The 18,082-nt window shown below is 52.5% G+C and overlaps 1 protein-coding gene across 4 annotated transcripts in view; it reads right to left on the bottom strand.

Moving 5' to 3' along the window:
* Positions 1-15,583: 15,583 nt before the first annotated feature.
* The window catches only part of Myl10 (myosin light chain 10), an 8,032-nt gene continuing 5,533 nt past the window's right edge, over positions 15,584-18,082 (bottom strand). For 2 of the 4 annotated variants that reach the window (XM_021186958.1, XM_021186959.1), the window contains exons 5-6: positions 15,917-15,965; positions 15,584-15,818 (exon numbers count right to left, since the gene is read on the bottom strand). In XM_021186958.1, coding sequence (XP_021042617.1) covers positions 15,720-15,818; positions 15,917-15,965 — 148 coding nt within the window. In that variant the 3' untranslated portion in view covers positions 15,584-15,719. Of the gene's footprint in view, positions 15,819-15,910; positions 15,966-18,082 lie in introns of all 4 variants that reach the window. The other 2 variants (XM_021186960.2, XM_021186963.2) reach the window with 2 other exon arrangements.

The raw sequence follows: 18,082 nt of genomic DNA, 5'->3' as shown, positions 1-18,082 counted from the left end.
GGGGATTCTAGGCAGGGGCTCTACCACTGAGCCACACCGGGGGAGTCTAGGCAGGGGCTCTACCAGCAAGCCACACCCTCAGTTCCTCACTAGCTCCAGAAACCCAATCCAATATTATGGAAATGGGTGATCCAAAATCAAGATATGAAGAGCGTGGACTCAAGGCCACCTGCTCAATCAGCCGAGTCCCAGAACCCAAGCAGAACTTTTCTTCCCTACCCCCTGTCCTCTTTTTACCCTCGCCTCCTTTTCCCTTCCCTGCCCTTCTCTCCCGAGGACGACTCATTTTAGCTCACAGAATATCAGGGCCAGTCGTGGCAGTGGGAATTCACAGCAGCATTTTCTCAAAGCAAGTCACAGAGACCAGGCATATCTAGACCTCAGCTTACCCATCTGTAAAATGGAATTAGGTTTCTCCCATCCACTCTATAGGCTACAAATCGCTTGTGGTCTCGATGTAGGGATGGAGGGAGGCTGTGAGTCATAGGACCCTCCCCGGAGATTTAAGTACCAGCTGTATCCCTGGGACTTTGGCTGCAGGCAGGATCTTGTGGGGGGGGGGGTTCAATCCTGCGCCACAGGGACTGTGTTTAGATCTCCCTCCTCCCACCCTAAGGATGAGATCTGAGACTTGTCAGGGTGGATTCTGTTTTTCCATCTCTCCAATAAAATACTGAAAATAAATAACGTGCATGGCCTTCACCTGGGAGGACTCAGCTTTTGCCTGGGAGGACTCAGCTTTTGCCTGGGAGGACTCAGTTTCCGCCTGGGAGGACTCAGCTTTCGCCTGGGGGGGGGCTCAGCTTTCACCTGGGAGGACTCAGCTTTCACCTGGGAGGACTCATCTGAGCCTTTCTATCACTTTCATCTTTACACACTCTGGTCGGGGACCCTGGGGGCAGGCCACAGGTGGTATCATCCAGGGTCCTTGAGTTAAATGAGGAATTCCTTCTTTATATGCTGAGGTTAAACACAGGGGCCTGCCTGGAAGAGGAGGTGAGGCATGCACTTGGGCTTGGGTATTGAAGGAGGAAGAGAAAGAAGTTCACTTGGGACCAAAAGCGTAGAAGCAGTTATTTACATCAGAGGGAAGAGTTTGTACAAAGATGGAGACAGGAATGGACGAGCAAGTTCTGGAAGCTACTGCAAGTTTGGAGAGGCCAATTTAGGAGTGAAGAGGGAATGACCTAGGGGAAGTTTTGAAGGCCAGGCTAAAGAACCTATACTAGGAGGCAGTCTGCTATCACCAGGTGACACCTCCTCCAGGCAGCCCTCTGGCCTTATCCCAAAGTTCCAGAGAAGCAGGAACACTATAGGTCCTTTTTGTGACACTGCCCCATCCTGTCCCATGGGAAGCAGGGCAGCCCTTCAGCTTCCTGGGCAAAGATGCTTGGGAAAAAAATATATATCTGAAAGAAATGTCCACATAAGAATGACTCCTTAAGCCAGGTGTGGTGGTGCACGCCTTTAATCCCAGCACTCGGGAGGCAGAGGCAGGCGGATTTCTGAGTTCGAGGTCAGCCTGGTCTACAGAGTGAGTTCCAGGACAGCCAGGGCTACACAGAGAAACCCTGTCTCGAAAAACCAAAACCAACCAACCAAACAAACAAACAATGACTCCTTTTTAAAAAATTAGTCAATATTTCCATGATTTCTGTAGACAGTCACCAGGAACATGTGCATTCTATGCTTCATACATGGACAGGGATCAAAGAGAATGAAAATCTTTTTACGGGAGAGAAGCAGGGTGCTTCCCTCCTTCCCTCAGAAGCACCACACCCCACGGCCTCAAGTGCATCACCCACACCCCGTGCATATCAAAGGACGGACTCTGAGATGGCTGGAGCCTAAGACGCTGCCAGAGTGTGTGCACCCAGCCTCCCTCGCAGTGGGCCCAGTCCTAGTCTTTGAACAGCCTAACTCCCTCATCTGTAAAATGGGCAGCACAGCACGAAGTCTGCAACTCCCCGGGGGCGCTAGGGGGCGCTGTGGGCATGTAGACGCCCACCGGGACCTCCCGCACCCTGGCATGACCCTACTGGCCACCATCTGTAGCGATCAGTAGAAAAGGTGGGGGAAAAGCAGGTTATCACGCCTCGCCCAGCAGGCAGGGCACCCAGTGGGTGCACAAAGTAGAGGCTGGGGTCAGAGTGCTAGGTCCATCTCACACAGGAAAGGGAAACCAGGAGTTTGGTGCAAAGGCCTCTTGCACACCTTGGGCACCCCATCCAAGCGGAGCATCCCCCCCCCCCGCTGCCCGCCCCGCCGTGGCCCCCTGCCAGCCCCGCGGGCAGCTCTCAGCCGATCCGGCTAGACGGGCTGCCTTCTTGGCACGTCCCAAGACGCCCCGGGGCCCCGGGAGCTTCAAAAGGAAAATGAATGTTTCTTACCAGCAATTAGAGGAAATTATTTCAGATAGGAATCTTGTTTCATTATCTCCTCATCCTTGTTTCCCAATCCCCCGCCTTTGATTCCTTTCTTCTCCGGGGATTCTCAGAAGACTGGGCTCTAAGCCTGGCCCGCCTTCCGAGGCCTAATGAGCGCCACCGTGCTGCACCTGGCGCCCGCGGAGGCCACTTCTGAGGCTGTGCCTTCAACCCAGCCCGAGGTCTCCCAGGACGGCGGAGGGCAGCGCCCGAGGTGGGCAGTCGTGGGTGGGCCCTGGCCCTGGCTGCCTTTTCCGCAGCCTTAGGGAGGCCTGGGACCACAGACCTGGTGGGGTTATGCTATTTTGGGTGGCTCCCTGCCCAGGGCTGAAGCGGGGCTGGATGGGAATCAGACCATTCCTGTCATTGTGGGGACGCCCTCCACCTCTCGCAGATCCATCCTCTCACCGGCAGCTTCGGGCCTTGCCCGCCTCTTGCTTCAGTGTCACAGATAGGAGCTGGGTTGGTGACCCGGGTCCTACATTGCGTTGGCCTGGCACGAACAAGGTCTTCCTTACCTGCCGGGCACGAGCAGCCTCTCCTCTGCCTCCTTTCCTAAGGACATAGCCGGATGCCTCCCACATGAACCCATAGTGCACCAGCGTTTAGGCAAAACCATCAACTTGAGCTGTTCCCTGGGTATGCCTGAGCTAGCTCCCCAGGGAGTGGGTTCCATCTCCAGTCGGCCCAGCCCCAGGTGGTCCAGGAGGGGTGTTCACAGCAGCCGGCGACCATGGCCATCTGGATAAATGAAGAGGGAATCACAGGGTTCATTAGAAGAAACACCATTGAGCACAGACTCCTGCTACCCACTACTGAGGGACCGGAGACAGGAGGATTCTCAGGAGGTTCACTGGCCAGCCAGTCTAGCTCGGCCAGGAAGCCGCAGGTCTCAGTATCAGCTCAGACCCCCAAAACAAGGTGGAAAAGGGAAGGGGCAGCATTTGCAGAAGTGAGAGTGAGAACTGGTCCCCTAGGTTGTCCTCTGACCTCAAGGGGTGTGCGCATGCACACACACACACACACACACACACACACACGCACACGCACACGCACACGCGCACACACACGTGCACACACACACACACTACCCTCAAGAGCATAACCAGGAAGCTATTGTGTGGGGACCCAGAACCACACCACCAGCCTCCCTCTGCCTTACCACTTAGAGGGAGGGGCCTAAAATCAACCGTTCTTAAAAACAAACAAACAAACAAACAAACAAACAAATAGCTCTGTCTTTCTGTTACAAACCCCGAATGGCACAGCTCAGTCTCAGCTGAACTTAGACTGTGGCGCTGTGAACTCCGGCTCTGCATTCTGGATTCTGGCATTCGTGCTTCCCCCATGTAGAGGCCCAAAGGGAACTGCAAGCCAAGAGATCAGAGGAAAGGGCCAGCCTTGTGACCACAAACATGTAACCTCTAAATTTTGATTTAGGGGTGTGTGTGTGTGTGTGTGTGTGTGTATGTGTATGTGTGTGTGAATGTGTATGTGTGTATAAGTGTGTATATCTGTGTTTCTGTGTGTGTATGAGTGTGTATTGTGAATGTGTGTATGAGTGTGTATATCTGTGTCTCTGTGTGTGTATGAGTGTGTATATCCGTGTGTCTCTGTGTGTGAGTGTGTGTTGTGAATGTGTGTATGAGTATGTATATCTGTGTGTCTCTGTGTGTGTGTATGAGTGTGTATATCTGTGTGTCTCTGTGTGTGTGTCTGTGTGTATGTGTTTGTAAGTGTATGTGTATATGTCTATGTGTATGAATGTGTGAGTGTGTGTATCTGTGTGTCTCTGTATGGATATGTGCATGTGTGAGTGCCTGTATGCTTATGTGTGCGTATGTGTTTGTGTGTGTGTCTGTGTCTATGTGTGTCTCAAAGACAAGACCATGGGAGAGCCCAGAATGCCAAGTGCGTGCTTCCCACCCAAAGGCCCAGGCCAAGCGTTCAGCACTGACAATGGCTGCTGTTGTGCTGGGTTATCTTGGCCAGAGCTCAGAGAGGAAGCATTTGCGCTGTAAGGGAAATGTGCAGTGCAGAGAAGCTCCTGGTTCTGCTGGCGCATTGGCATCCAGGCTTCCGGCTTGTAGTCTGTGCACAGCGCGCGGTATGATTCCCACCTGGGCAGGGCCTGAGTCGGGAGCCTTAACTCTTCTTAGAAAAAAAAAAAAATGGCTGGGCATAGCAGCACACACCTTTAATCTCAACACTTATGGAGGCCGAGGCAGGAGGATCTCTGTAAGTCTGAAGCCAGCCTGGTCTACAGAGCAAGTTCCAAGACAGCCAGGGCTACACAGAGAAACCCTGTCTTGAAAAAAAGAAAGTGTTTATTTATTTTGAGTGTGTGTGTGGGGGGAATGTATATATACCACGTGTATGCAGACCCAGGGTGGCCAGAAGAGGAATCTGGACACACACACACACACACACACACACACACCTGGAGAGAGAGAGAGAGAGAGAGAGAGAGAGAGAGAGAGAGAGAGAGAGAGAAGAGCTGTGCCTCCCAGATACTGCACTGGCTCTGAACTCACCGACTCTGCATTCCTGACTCTCCTACCTCCACCTCATCAGTGCTGAGATGGAATCCAGGCATCCCTGCCTGCTAATCAAACCCTCCACCAACTGAGCCACATCCTTAGCCAAGGTTAGTCATAGGAGTCTTCCAAACAGTAGCCATCTTGTTGGCTTTTGTATAAGTCATCAGGTTTAAATGGTGTGAGGACACAGGCCTGTAACCCCAGAACTCAGTAGGCTTAGGCAGGAGAAATGTGAGTTCAGGACCAGCCTGGGCTACATCTTGAGATTCTGCCTTCCTCTCCACGTCTATATCTCAGGTCTCCCTGACTTCTGCAGAGGAGTGCACTGGCTATTACCCTGTGGGTCCTCTTCTTGCCCCACCTCCCTCTTTACCTGTCCAATGACTTATTCACCTTACACTGGCCTTCTACGCCTCTGAGTCCCCAGGGCAGATGTCAGTGCCCGGCAGCTTACAGGAGTTGGCAACCCAGCTCCCGAGGGTGCCCACTGTGGCTCACAGCTTGGATCTCTACGATGTGGCCTCCAGTCCACAGACCTGCCAGCTCCAACTTGTGAACATGTTTGGTGCCCATCCTGAGTCACTCCGGGACCCACTTGGCCCCTGGCAGGGACCCAGCACTGACAATAACGGCTTTAGAGTGAACAAGAGGCCCATTCATGCTTGGCACATGGATAGGGAGAGCCACTTTAAGGTCAATGATGTCATGGAAACCAGACAAGTGGCCCCTGGAAGCCTTTGATGACCTAGTATTGAGGACATAGTTACAGGTCTCGGGTTCCTGGGCTTGGCTGACATTCTGTCCTCTGAACAAACACTTGGGTGCTTACAGGGCAGTATGGATACACCCAACCTGTTCCCTTTAGGGGTGCCTACAGAGGTAGTCAGTCAGTTCTGGCAAAACTCACTGGTGAGGGGCTGGAGAGATGGCTTGGTGGATAAAGGTGCTTTCTGCCAATCCTGATGCGCTGCATTTGATCCCTGGGGACACACATGGTAGAAGTCTAGATCTGACTTGTCCTTTGATCTCCACAGACATATCATGACATGTGTGTGGGCATACAGACACATATGAGATGGATAAACAATAAATGTAAAAATAAAACAAAATAACAACAACAACAACAACAACAAAAAACCCTCACTGGTGGCATGAGATTCCACCCCAGAATGTGTCCACCTGGGAGCTAATGTCAGAGGAACTTTGCTTCTAGACTAATGTATGCCTGCATTTTGTCCCTTAATGACTGCCAGCACCCCTGAGACCAAACTCCTTAGTCCAGAAACTGCTGGAGGCTATCAGGAACCCATACTGACCCATAAGAGAGGGCACCCAGGGGGCTGAGGGGACGGCTTAGTCGGTAAGGTGCTTGTTTTACAAGCATGAAGACCTGGGTTCACTCCCCAGAACTTACATTAAAAAACAAAAGCAAAAACAACCGCCCCCCGCGCGCAAAAAAAAAAAAAAAAAAAAAAAAAAAAAAAAAAAAAAAAAGACATTCTCTCCTGTTGTGTGCGTATAATCCCAGTGCTAAAGAAGTAGAGATGGGAGCGAGGTCCCTGCAGCCCACTGGCCACCCAGCCTACTGTAGTCAATGAGCCCTCCTAGGTCCTAGTGTGAGATGCTGTCTCAAACAAGTAAGATCAGCAGTGCCTAAGAAATGATACCTCTGGCCTCCACAGTCACGTGTACACATACGCAGGCACAGTGCACACACATCACATGCTCTCCACAAGAACACATCACACACACACACACACACACACACACACACACACACGGAACCCAGATAACCAGTTCCCTCTGCCCTCTTGGGATGGCTCCACCGCTCCACCCTTGAGAAAAGGCTAGCAACCTCTACTGGTTCCTGTCCTCACAGGGCGAGGGCTGGCATGTCCCTGGGCATATCAGTGGCCTCTGTCACCACCTTTGCAGACTGGAGTATAAGCCTCCTCCTATCTGTCCCCTCTGGGGAGTCACAAAGCCCTCATATACATTCCTGGGGCCTTGAAGACTCCTAACACCGTCCACATGACCAGTCAGCACTGACTGGAGGCCTCAGATCCTGTTTTCTGATTCTGGGAGCCTCACTCAATCCCTCTCCCACCTCCTCCCTCCTGAGCGGCCGCAGCAATGACAGGCTGGCCGCTGGCTCCCAACAGCCTTGTTCACCAGCACCTAAGCTGGCTTCTTTCTCTTCCAGCTATGAGCACTTCTCGATCTCCTCTACCCTTGGGACCCTCATATTAAGAGTCACACCCAGGGCTGGAGAGATGGCTCAGAGGTTAAGAGCACTGACTGCTCTTCCAAAGGTCCTGAGTTCAAATCCCAGCAACCACATGGTGGCTCACAACCACATGTAATGAGATCGGATGCCCTCTTCTGGAGTGTCTGAAGACAGCTACAGTGTACTTACATATAATAAATAAATAAATCTTTAAGAAAAAAATCACACCATGGGCTACTGACAGATGCAATTTCTGGTTTCTGAACATATGTCAGCCTCTTGTTGCTTCCCGTCCACCAATTATACTTTCTGATGCGTCTTTTTGTCCACTCGGATGTCAACTGCTCTGCATCACTACACCTTTCCCACCGTGACCACACCAGCAAGAAGGCAGCAGGACAGCACCCTGCGAGCAGGAAGACAAGCTGAGGGCCTCGCACAGCAGGGTACCTCGGGCAAGCCCTAGTCGGAACACGGAACCCTCCCCCAGGCTGTGTGCTAAAGCCTACATCCCCAGGTGGTGGCGCTACTTGAGGAGGAGGAGGAGCATTGTAGGAGGCGGGGCTTATCTGGACGAAGTAGGCCACTGGAAGTGGGTCCTTAGAGGTATTTTGTTCCCGGAACCCTTTTAAGGCTCCAGCAAGAAGAAGCTGCGGAGCTGGGGAAGGTGAGGCCCCGCAGACATGACTTCCAAAAGAGGTGGAGTATCACCAAGCTGAATCAGGCTAGACTCCAGGATGCAGACTCCCCCACTGCTTGGGGGGTGGGGTGAGGATCAGAATTGTCCTGAGCTCCTGGTTCCCATTGTGCGTCCTCTACTTTCCCACCCACAGAAGGGTGGGAAGCACGACAAGGCTTAGACAGTAGAAGCAGCCGAAAGGACCCTGGCAATTCACCTGCCACGCAGGAAGCCAGCCATCACAGAAGAGCCGTTCAGGACCCTGAGCTCCACTAGGGACAGATCTGGATCCAAACAGGTTACTTCCTCCCATGCCCATTGTGCAGGTTAGTTTTAATTATCAACTTGGCACATCCCAGAGTCACCTGGGACGAGCGTCTCAGTGAGGAGCTGTCTACATCGGATTGACCTGTGGGCATGTCTGTGGGAGATTATCTTGACAGTGTTAATTGATGTGGGAAGACCCAGCTTAAAAGCGCACAGCACCGTTTAGGTCCTGGACTGAGAGTACCGAAAGTGGGCTGAGCACTAACACGCATGCACATTCATCTCCTACTCCTGACTGTAGATGTGATGTGACCAGCTGTCTCGGGTGTTCCCGCCCCTGTGATGTCCCCAGAGAATGGATTGTAACTCTGAGACCATGAACTGACATAAACTCTTCTAAGTTGCTCTTGTCAGAATCTTTTTATTATCACAGCAATAGATGAAACTGAGAAGCGGGGTGGTGATGGCGCACACCTTTGATCCCAGCACCGGGGAGGGCAGAGGCGGGAGGAGCTCTAAATTCGAGGCTAGCTTGGTCTATGGATTAATTCCAGTACAAAAATCCTGTCTCAGAAAAGAAAGAGAGAAGGCACGAGTGTGTGCAAGTGAACCTTTGTCATGGGAAGCAGCCGGGACTCGAAGTTCAAGACAAATTCTAGATCAAGACATGTGCCATGATCTTTGGAAGCCCCGGAGGCAAAGATGCTGAAGGCAGACGGATTTGTGGGAAAGTGTGCATCCAGCAGGCTTTGGCAATCCGGTGCCTTCTATCCATGTATCATTGCAGCCTCTGTCCATGCCCTGGGTATCCTCAGTGTCCATATCGCCTGAAGTTAGAGATGTAATTACAGGGCTGTGATGTGGTCTTGTGTGCACACAGTAGAAAGCTTAAAGACCACGCTATAAGTTTGCAAGCTATTTTTAAATGCATATTTGTGTATGTGCATGTATGTGAGGGTGCATGTGTGATCATGTATGATCATGTAGAGGCCAGAAGAAACCTCAAGTCTCCCTCAAGGATATTGTCACTTCCATCTATCTATCTATCTATCTATCTATCTATCTATCTATCTATCTATCTATCTATCTATCTATCTATCTATCCATCCATCCATCCATCCATCCATCCATCCATCCATCTATCTATCCATCCATAAGATAGAGTCTCTCATTGACCCAGTGCTTGTCAATCAGGGTAGGCTGTCTGGCCATCAAGGCTCAAGAGTTAACCTGTCTCCGCATTAAGCCCAGGTCTGATGCCTGGCTTTTGACATGGGTTTTAGGAATGGGACTCAGGTCCTCATTCTTGCAAAGCAAGCTTTACTGACTGAGCCCAGCCCACAAGCTTCTTTTTTGTTTGTTTGTTTGTTTGTTTGTTTGTTTACGGGAAACTTACAGAGGTTAAGGCTGTGGTTCAGCAGTAACTGAGGCAGCGGCAACTCTCACTCAGACATGTTTGGCCTCAAAATTATACTTTAAAACCCTGTGCTACGTGTGGCTGTGTCAACTCTAGACGCTTGGGAGAAACAGAAGCCAGACAAGGTGGCTCAGAAACCAGTAGATGGCGCTGTGGAGCCACAGAAGCGGTCTATGTGCGTCCCATTCACCGAGGCCGACTGGAGTCCCTAAACCCGGTGGCCGCCAGGCTCTGCAGCAAGTACCAGCTGAGGGAGTGCGCAGGGTGAGTGGTGGGTGGGACGCTCATCCTTCTCTATGCGGGGGGGAAGGGGGCGATATGAGGGCCCAAACAGGTAGTCAGTGACCTAGAGTGAACATGGCCTAAGAGGCTGTACTGGGGTTTCCTGACCCTGTATACCCCCACTAAGATCCCCGATCTGTAACCCCAGCCAAAGAAGACACAGTAACTCTCTGAAGTTTGATGGGAGCCAGACTTAGCTTGTCCCCACCCTTGTGGGTGGACATTCCAATGAAGTTGAAGGCACAAGCTTTGAAGCTAAATTCTGGATTACCATAGCTCCACATGGCCTGTTTCTCCCACCCCTGCGCCCACCAGCCACTCCCATCCCGTGTCCCCATGGCACCAAGAAGTCTGGGTCCCAATGCTCCACCCTCTCCAAACATAGACATTAGCACCCAGCACTCGGATAACAGGTCTTGGGTAAGGACGAGGTTGGGGTGCAGCAGCTGGGACTTGAGCTGGCTTCCGAGCCTTGTCCCGGAGCCACTGTGTGTGTCCTTTTCTCCTTCACTGCTGTGGACTCCATGATTGTAGGTGGATCATGGGAAGGCTAGGGGTTGCTGGGGGGGTCTCTATCTTACTGTTTAAGGGGTGTCAGAGCTACCCGGCCACCAATAGAACCCTGTCTTCTGAGGCAACTGAGCCAGGCTAATAGGCAACACAAGTCGAAGATGTAAAAAGAAAGGTATGCCACGCCCCTGTCACGCCACTCTCAGGACACTGGACCCAGTCTCCTCTCCATCCATCCCCCAATCACATCCGCACCTCCTCCCCGCCCGTCCAACCAGCGTGGGGTCAGCATGAGAGAGCCAGGGCCACAGCAAACTAGGAGCAAGAATGAAGCACCGACGGTGGGCGTGGCTTCAAAAAACTTCAAGGAATAGGCCCGTGTCGTGTGCAAAATGCTGGACTCCGTGGTCCTGAGTGGGTATTCAATTCACCAGTAAGTTTAATCTACAGGATCTACCCTAAGCTTATGTTGATACCAGACCATAAACTACACATGACCGGGAGTCTGTCTTTCTGTCTGTCTGTTAGCAGCCACAATTCCCTGGCTCCAACCAGACACTGTGGGGTTCAGGATTGAACCTCACTATTGAAAGAAAGTGGGCTCGGGGAGCTGGAAAGAGTATGGACTTCTCTTCTGAAGGACTCAAGTTTAATTCTCAGCATCTATACCAGGCAGGGCCCTCTTGTGGCCTCTCTGGGTACTGCACTCATGTGCACAGACACAGCCCCTCAAACATGCATTCCTTTACATAAAAATAAATTTAAAAAAAAAAGAAATTGAGTGTCAAGACTGAAATGCTGATTCAGTGGGAAGTGTTCCAGAAAATTCCAAAATGCCCTCTTTTAGCAAAGACTCTCCAGGACCTCTTCTCTAGAACTCATGAGCAAAATCGCAGTGATTCCTAGTCCACTGTCGTGATTTTTTTTTTATTTTAAGTAATTAATTTACTTTACATCCTGACACCACAGTTTCCCACCCCTCCTCTCCATCCGGTCCTCCCTGCCCTGCCTCCACTCCTCCTCCCTTTCTCTTCAGAAAAGGGGAGGCCTCCCATGGATATCAACCAGCCTCGGCATATCAAGCCGCAGTAAGACTCGGTGCGTCTTCTCCTGTTGAGGCTGGGTGAGCAGCCCAGGAGCGGGAAAGGGTGTGAAGGCAAACGACAGAGCCAGAGACAGCCCCTGCTTCCAGTGTCAGCAGCCCACATGAAGACCCAGCGGCCCAACTGTCCCTTATGTGCAGAGGACCTAGGTCTGTCATGTTCATGAGTCTATGTTTTATTCTCGTTAAATATACATCCCATCTTTTTTACTAAGAGCAACGCGTGGGTATCCATTTGTTTTAGTCTGTTTCTTTTTGGAGCGGCAGTGACCAAAGCCATGATCCTCACGCAGGTTCTACGACTGAGATGCGCCCCTAGCCCTCCATTTACTTAGTTTTGAGATAGGGTCTTCACGGTGCAGCCCAGGCACAGCAAAAACAAGGAGAGGGAGACAGTGGTAGAATTCCTGAGTGCCCCAGCAAGGGCTGAGCCTCGAATCCCCCGGTAAGGGGCTGGGTGTGGCTCAAGGTAGACCACTGCCCTAGGACCCCCAAGTAAGTGACTGGTGGTGTGGCTTAACGACAGAGCCCTTACTTACATGTAGCGAGATATAGTCAGCTCCAAAGTTGTTATGGAGACTCCCCAATGGGGGTGCCTGGTGTCAGGGAAGGTCTGTCCCTCTTCTATCACGTTGTCCCACCGTCCTCAGAGGCCCCCACCCTCTCGTGGTCAATAGAAGCTCCCACAGAGATTCCCGCTTGCTCAGACAGCTTCAAACCCCTGGGGTTCATCCTGGAAGGGCCTTCAAAGGCCTTGGCCATTCTTGATTGGGCGCCAAGACAGAATCTGCTCTTGGAGACAATTTAGCCAGCCTCACGGGTGGAAAGAATGTCCCCGCTCTCTTAACAGCGACCCCCTCTTGATTTATATGTGGGGCCACTGTCCGAAGGCCCCCCGGCGGATGGATCTTGAGTGGAAAATGAGAGGCCGAGAGCCAGGCGTCTGGCTGGGCTAATTATCTTCAATGAGATACAGCTGGCTGGGGGAGCGGGCTGAGGCCCAGGGCAGGGCCAATTCCTTGCCCCAGCTCTCTGGGGACCCAAAGGCCTGTTTGGGCTTGCAGTCCATCACCTCCCAGGTCTGATCAGGGTTCATCAGGCATTCTAGGTGATCCTGTTTGGCTAGTTTTATAAGAAAAACAGAAAAGTGGCTTCAATCTCAGATTCGCTGCTATCCTGAGCCATGATAGTCCCTAAGACGCCAAGATACACCTGAGTTCATTCTTCTTATGGGGAGACTGAAAAGTAGACTGGCCAGGTAGGCTTGGTGGAGCCCAAGGGAGGGCGCTGGAACTGAATGCAGTACCAGGTTTGGTCACACGGGGCACGTAACACTGTAGCGGCCTCCATAGGGCCTGGCTGCAGCCCAGCTGCAGGCTGATTCCTGGGTATCCTGGGGTTGGATAGACTCTGACTCTACCATATACCAGGCCTACAGTTGGGGTCTAGGAGCATTGTAGTGATCAAAACTCCACCCGAATCCCAACCTTTGGGACTTAAAATTCCCCAACAGAAGTACCTGGTGGCCCAGGTGGCTGTCTCAGAAGGGAAAACAACAACATGTTTGTTGTCCATGAGCCTGACAACTTGACCCTAAGGAAGGACAAAAACAGCTGCCATACGTGAAACAACTTCCTGACATTCACATGAGCATGCAAACAGGTGTGTGGCCATCAAACATGCACACACACACACACACACACACACACCCCACACACAGAGTAATAATACACATTTTTAAATATCTGATATTCTGAAAGGGCCTTGACCTACTGCAGGTGTCAGGGCTGAGCTGAGCTGCAACCACATAGCCAGGCTGGAGTAATAGAGTGGAAGACAGTTCCAAGCAGAAGAACGAGCATAAGCCAAGGCCCTGTGTCCAGAGCGAGTGGCACAGACAGTAGAAGTACAGCAAGAAGGTCTTAATCTGGTTTTAGTTGTTGTTTTACAGCACTGAGGATTGAACCCAGGGCTTCACGTAGACTAGGTGGGTGCTCTATCACAGAGCCAAGCAACTGCCCCTCCCTGGAGGATTCTAGGCAGGGGCTCTACCACTGAGCCNCGCCCCCAGCCCCTCACTGGGGGATTCTAGGCAGGGGCTCTACCACTGAGCCACGCCCCCAGCTCCTCACTGGGGGATTCTAGGCAGGGGCTCTACCACTGAGCCACGCNGGGGGATTCTAGGCAGGGGCTCTACCACTGAGCCACGCCCCCAGCTCCTCACTGGGGGATTCTAGGCAGGGGCTCTACCACTGAGCCACGCCCCCAGCCCCCTCCCTGGGGGATTCTAGGCAGGGGCTCTACCACTGAGCCACGCCCCCAGCCCCTCCCTGGGGGATTCTAGGCAGGGGCTCTACCACTGAGCCACCCCCCAGCTCCTCACTCAGGGATTCTAGGCAGAGGCTCTACCACTGAGCCACGCCCCCAGCCCCTTACTGGGGGATTCTAGGCAGAGGCTCTACCACTGAGCCACGCCCCCAGGTCCTCACTGGGGGATTCTAGGCAGGGGCTCTCTACCTCTAAGCAGCAACTACAGACAAGTTTTTACTGTTCAACTTGAGAGGGGGTCTTGTAAGTTCCTCTTGAATTCAGTGCAGCTTGAACTGGTTTTATAGATCACCACTGTACTCTGGCTCAGAGAGCCGGTGAGGGAAGAATGAGGATCGAGGAAGCGAATGCCCTTCCCACAGGCACCTCCTCGTTAACCTGCAGGGTCCCCTTTTGACCTCTGCACTGGCTGCCCACGTCCCCAGTGAGCTAGAGCCCCTGCAGTCTGGCAGGCCCGGCTGTCAGACAGTCTTAAGTAAAGGGGGGGTCAGAGATTGCCTGGGGCTCCCACTCCCTGGAGCCCTGGCTCTGTCTCCTTCTGTGGGACACAAACAGGTTTGACAAGTCTTCAGGGTAGACAGGACTCCACTCGTGACTTCCAGGAAAGTGAGTCTTAGAAAGCAAGGGGCAGCCAGGGCTGTGGCAGAGGAGGGGCTCTCCTAGAAGCCTCGGCCCCTTTGCTCGTGCACCACTCAGTTGTATCCCAGGCCAAGAGCTGCAGGCTGATGGGGGAACCTCTCTGGCCACCTCTCCTGAGGGAATGGCAAAGTCTGTCTGTCTGTCTCTCTGTCTGTCTGTCTGACTGACTGTTTATCTACCTTGCCTTGTCCCCTCCACACCTCCCATTGCTTTCCTTATTGGAAATAGGATCCCACAGGCCAGGCTGACCTCAAACTTGCAGTCTTCTTGGATTGAACACTCTGAATGTATGAGACAAAATAAATCCTTTCTCTCTGAAGTTGTTCTCAGCCGTCTTGTTATGGGGTGGGGGTGGGGGGAATTAGGGAGCCAGTTTAGTGGCTTAGGAAGTAAAGGCGCCTGCTGCCAAGCCTGAGACCTTTATTTCATCCCCAGGACCCAGATGGTGGAAAGAGAGAAGCAACTTCCCTATATGTCCTTTAACGCCTATGCATATACACCCCCATACACTAAAGTAACTCATATCTCCCATTATTCCCTTGCAGACTTAAGTATAACACACTCAGAGGATGTGAGACCTTTGTCGAGATCTATGTACCCCCAGAATCTCCCTCTGTCCTCTCTCTGACCTTTTGGTGTCTTCAGTGGTGCCTTTTGGTGAGCAGACGTTTTTAGTCACAATGAAGTCCCCTTTAGCTACATCTAGCCCATCTTTGATGCCGTGCGTGCAAGTAGAGAGCTCTCCGCCTACATTTTACTGTCCCTGAACCCATCTCTCCTCCTCCCTAACTTCGCTTCTGCCCGGCTCCTTCTGCCAAGTTTCTCCTTCTTGGTCCCGCCCTCCATCCCACTCACGCCCTGTCCCAGCTTTGGGCCATCTGAGACTCTCTCTCTCCCCACAGTCCTCATAACCTGCACGTGAGCAGCCCTGTCTCATCCAGGAGACTCAGAGACGCTAGGTGCTCAATAAAACCCCCATCAATGAAGTCGACACCCTGTGGTCCAGATGAGGGGCGTTACAAATGTCCATTACTTTTAAATATCAGCTCATCAGGAACAGCTGAGCAGAGCAAGGGAACCAAGAGTTTTGGAAAAAACTAGCATGGAAGAGAATGTTTCACCATCTTCCCAACCAGAGTGCTAACCACGCAAACATCACCCAGACGTCTCTGTTATTTATTCCGGCTTCAGCCCCAGACTCCGGGGGCGATGGAGACTGTTTCCCTACCTATGTCAGCCCCGCACTGCCCCCCCGCCCACCCCACCCCACCTTGGCTGACTCTAAGTATGGAGGAGACACATCTAGTCCTTCTCCTCGCCGTGTGTGATGACGTAGCACAGATTCCTGTAGTCTAAGTTGCCACAGACATCTGGCGGGAAAGCTGCAAACATCTGCTTGACCTGGGAAAGGGAGTGGAGGGTTACATGGGGACTGTTGAAGAAAGGAGAAGTCAGAACAATGGATCTATGGGGATGTCTCCCCAAAAGATCACACTCACCTCCTCCTCGCTGAACCTGTCAGCCTGGGTCATAAGCTTTTCCTTAATGCTGTTGGGAGAAAGAAGCCGTCATGTCTTAATGGAAAAGCTGCCTGGTGGCCACCCGGACATGAAGTTTCTAGAGGAGCTCTAGCCCAGATGATCCCAGTCTAGGTTTTTCTAGCCCCAAGGCATCTCTTTGACCCCTAACTGCTTCTCTTGCAACCTCTGCTCTCCTAGCAACAACCAGGAAGAGATGGAACAATCATGAGAGCCTGATGTGACTCGGAGACTTCTGGGATTTCCATGGTGTGCTAACAACTAATCTTAGACTCTTGGAAGGAGTCTTTTGTCATTGTCAGAGAGTGGAACCCAGGACCTAGACCATGTAAGGCAAATGCTCTACTGCCCCTCACTAGGCAGGGGCTCTCCCACTGAGCCACGCCCCCAGCCCCTCACTGGGGGATTCTAGGCAGGGGCTCTCCCACTGAGCCACGCCCTCCAGCCCCTCACTGGGGGATTCTAGGCAGGGGCTCTCCCACTGAGCCACGCCCCCAGCCCCTCCCTGGGGATTCTAGGCAGGGGCTCTCCCACTGAGCCACGCCCCCAGCCCCTCCCTGGGGATTCTAGGCAGGAGCTCTACCCTCAAGTTATATCCAGAGTCCTCGCTACTTCCTGTTTTGAAACATCTCTAAGTTTCCCAGGTTTGCCTCAAACTTACTCTGTAGCTCAAGTTGGTCTTGAATCTCCTGCCTCAACTTCTATAGTAGCCCGCCTACCCCACCCCATCTTTCCCTTGACGCCTCTTCCAGCTTGTGGTTTTGGCTAGTTGTGTCTGGCCTCCAGCATCTCCCAGACTACATCATACTGTTCAAGGCCAAGAACATCACAGGAAGATGTGGTCCAGTCTTCTCATGGAAGACCTGGGACATTCGTGCAGGGATCCCCTTTGTTTGTGAGAAACCAAGACTTGGCAGGGGTTGTGACGTCCCTGGTCGCAAAGAGAGGCTGTGACAGGGTTGGGCCTGATTCCTTGGGATCCAGGAGGACACTGCTAGAAGTGAGGCCTGCACCCATTCTGCACAATAATTACATCCTTCACAACTGGTGAAGGTTTGCAAGCACTGGGGTTCTGCGGGCAAGGATGGGACCAGAGAGCTAAGCAGAGCCTCTGCTCTCAGGGTTACCCTCTGGCGCCATTGGTAGCAGGCCCTGGTTAAGGAGCCACACATATTTTCCATTGTTTATTACTATGGGACAGTCACGGTTTCCAGGTTACCGACGATGGGGACTTTGCATATGCTCTGTTTCGACCAGATCCATTTCTGTGGCCTGTCTGGCCTGCAGCCCTGTCTGCAAGGTTTCCACAGCCCACGACTGTTCCTTCCATTCCCCAAATTAGTCCCTCAGGGACACTCCTTCCCTACCCCCACCTCAGTCCTATCTTCAGACTGGTGGGAGGGAAGATGGTCCCCGTCATGCCAGGAGGGGGTTTCTCCGGGTACCTCTCTGAGTCCTTGAGATCCAGGAATGAGCACAGAGCCCGAGGATGAGGGTTTGGTTCGATGTACCCTCGGCACCTTGGTACTCGCTCTGCGCTCCAGGGCGCCTGACTCACACAGCCTTTGAGGACAGTATGTAAGAAGGCACACCAACCTCTATCTCCACCAGACTCCATCCGCCCTCTCCTCCACCCCATAGGTGGAAGCTTCTACGAGCAGCACCCGGACTCCTAAAGAATGGCTGTCACCAGATGCCAGCTTATTCTTAAGAGCGAGGGGACATCTCACAAGTTAGGGCCTCCTAAGAACCAGCCAAGTTTGGAAGGGACATCTTGGAGGCTGGCCCAAAATCCAGGGGCCAATGTAAATTGGTGCTTCCTGACCTTGGCTCTTCGCCCCTTCTGCTCTTACTAAGACATGTTCCCATGTGTGTGTAAAACAGGCCACCAAAGCAGAGCCCACCTCTGTCACGCCAGCGCCAGGGCCTGCAGGACAGCTGCTTATGGCCACGTCCCACCCAGGCACCCCAAGCTGAGCTGCTCAGTGATGTCCTCATCTGGCCCTGTCCTCTCTCCAAACCCTGGTTTCTGGATCTTTGCTGGCCAGTCCTTCCCTTTCCACCACCATATCCATGGGCATAACCATCTCCTCCTCCCCCTCCTCCTCCTCCTCCCCCTCCTCCTCC

The sequence above is a fragment of the Mus pahari genome, chromosome 23 (assembly GCF_900095145.1).
Source record: "Mus pahari chromosome 23, PAHARI_EIJ_v1.1, whole genome shotgun sequence".
Classification (NCBI taxonomy): domain Eukaryota; kingdom Metazoa; phylum Chordata; class Mammalia; order Rodentia; family Muridae; genus Mus; species Mus pahari.
Note: the sequence above shows the minus strand (reverse complement) of the source record. Positions and strands in the feature narration are given on the sequence as shown.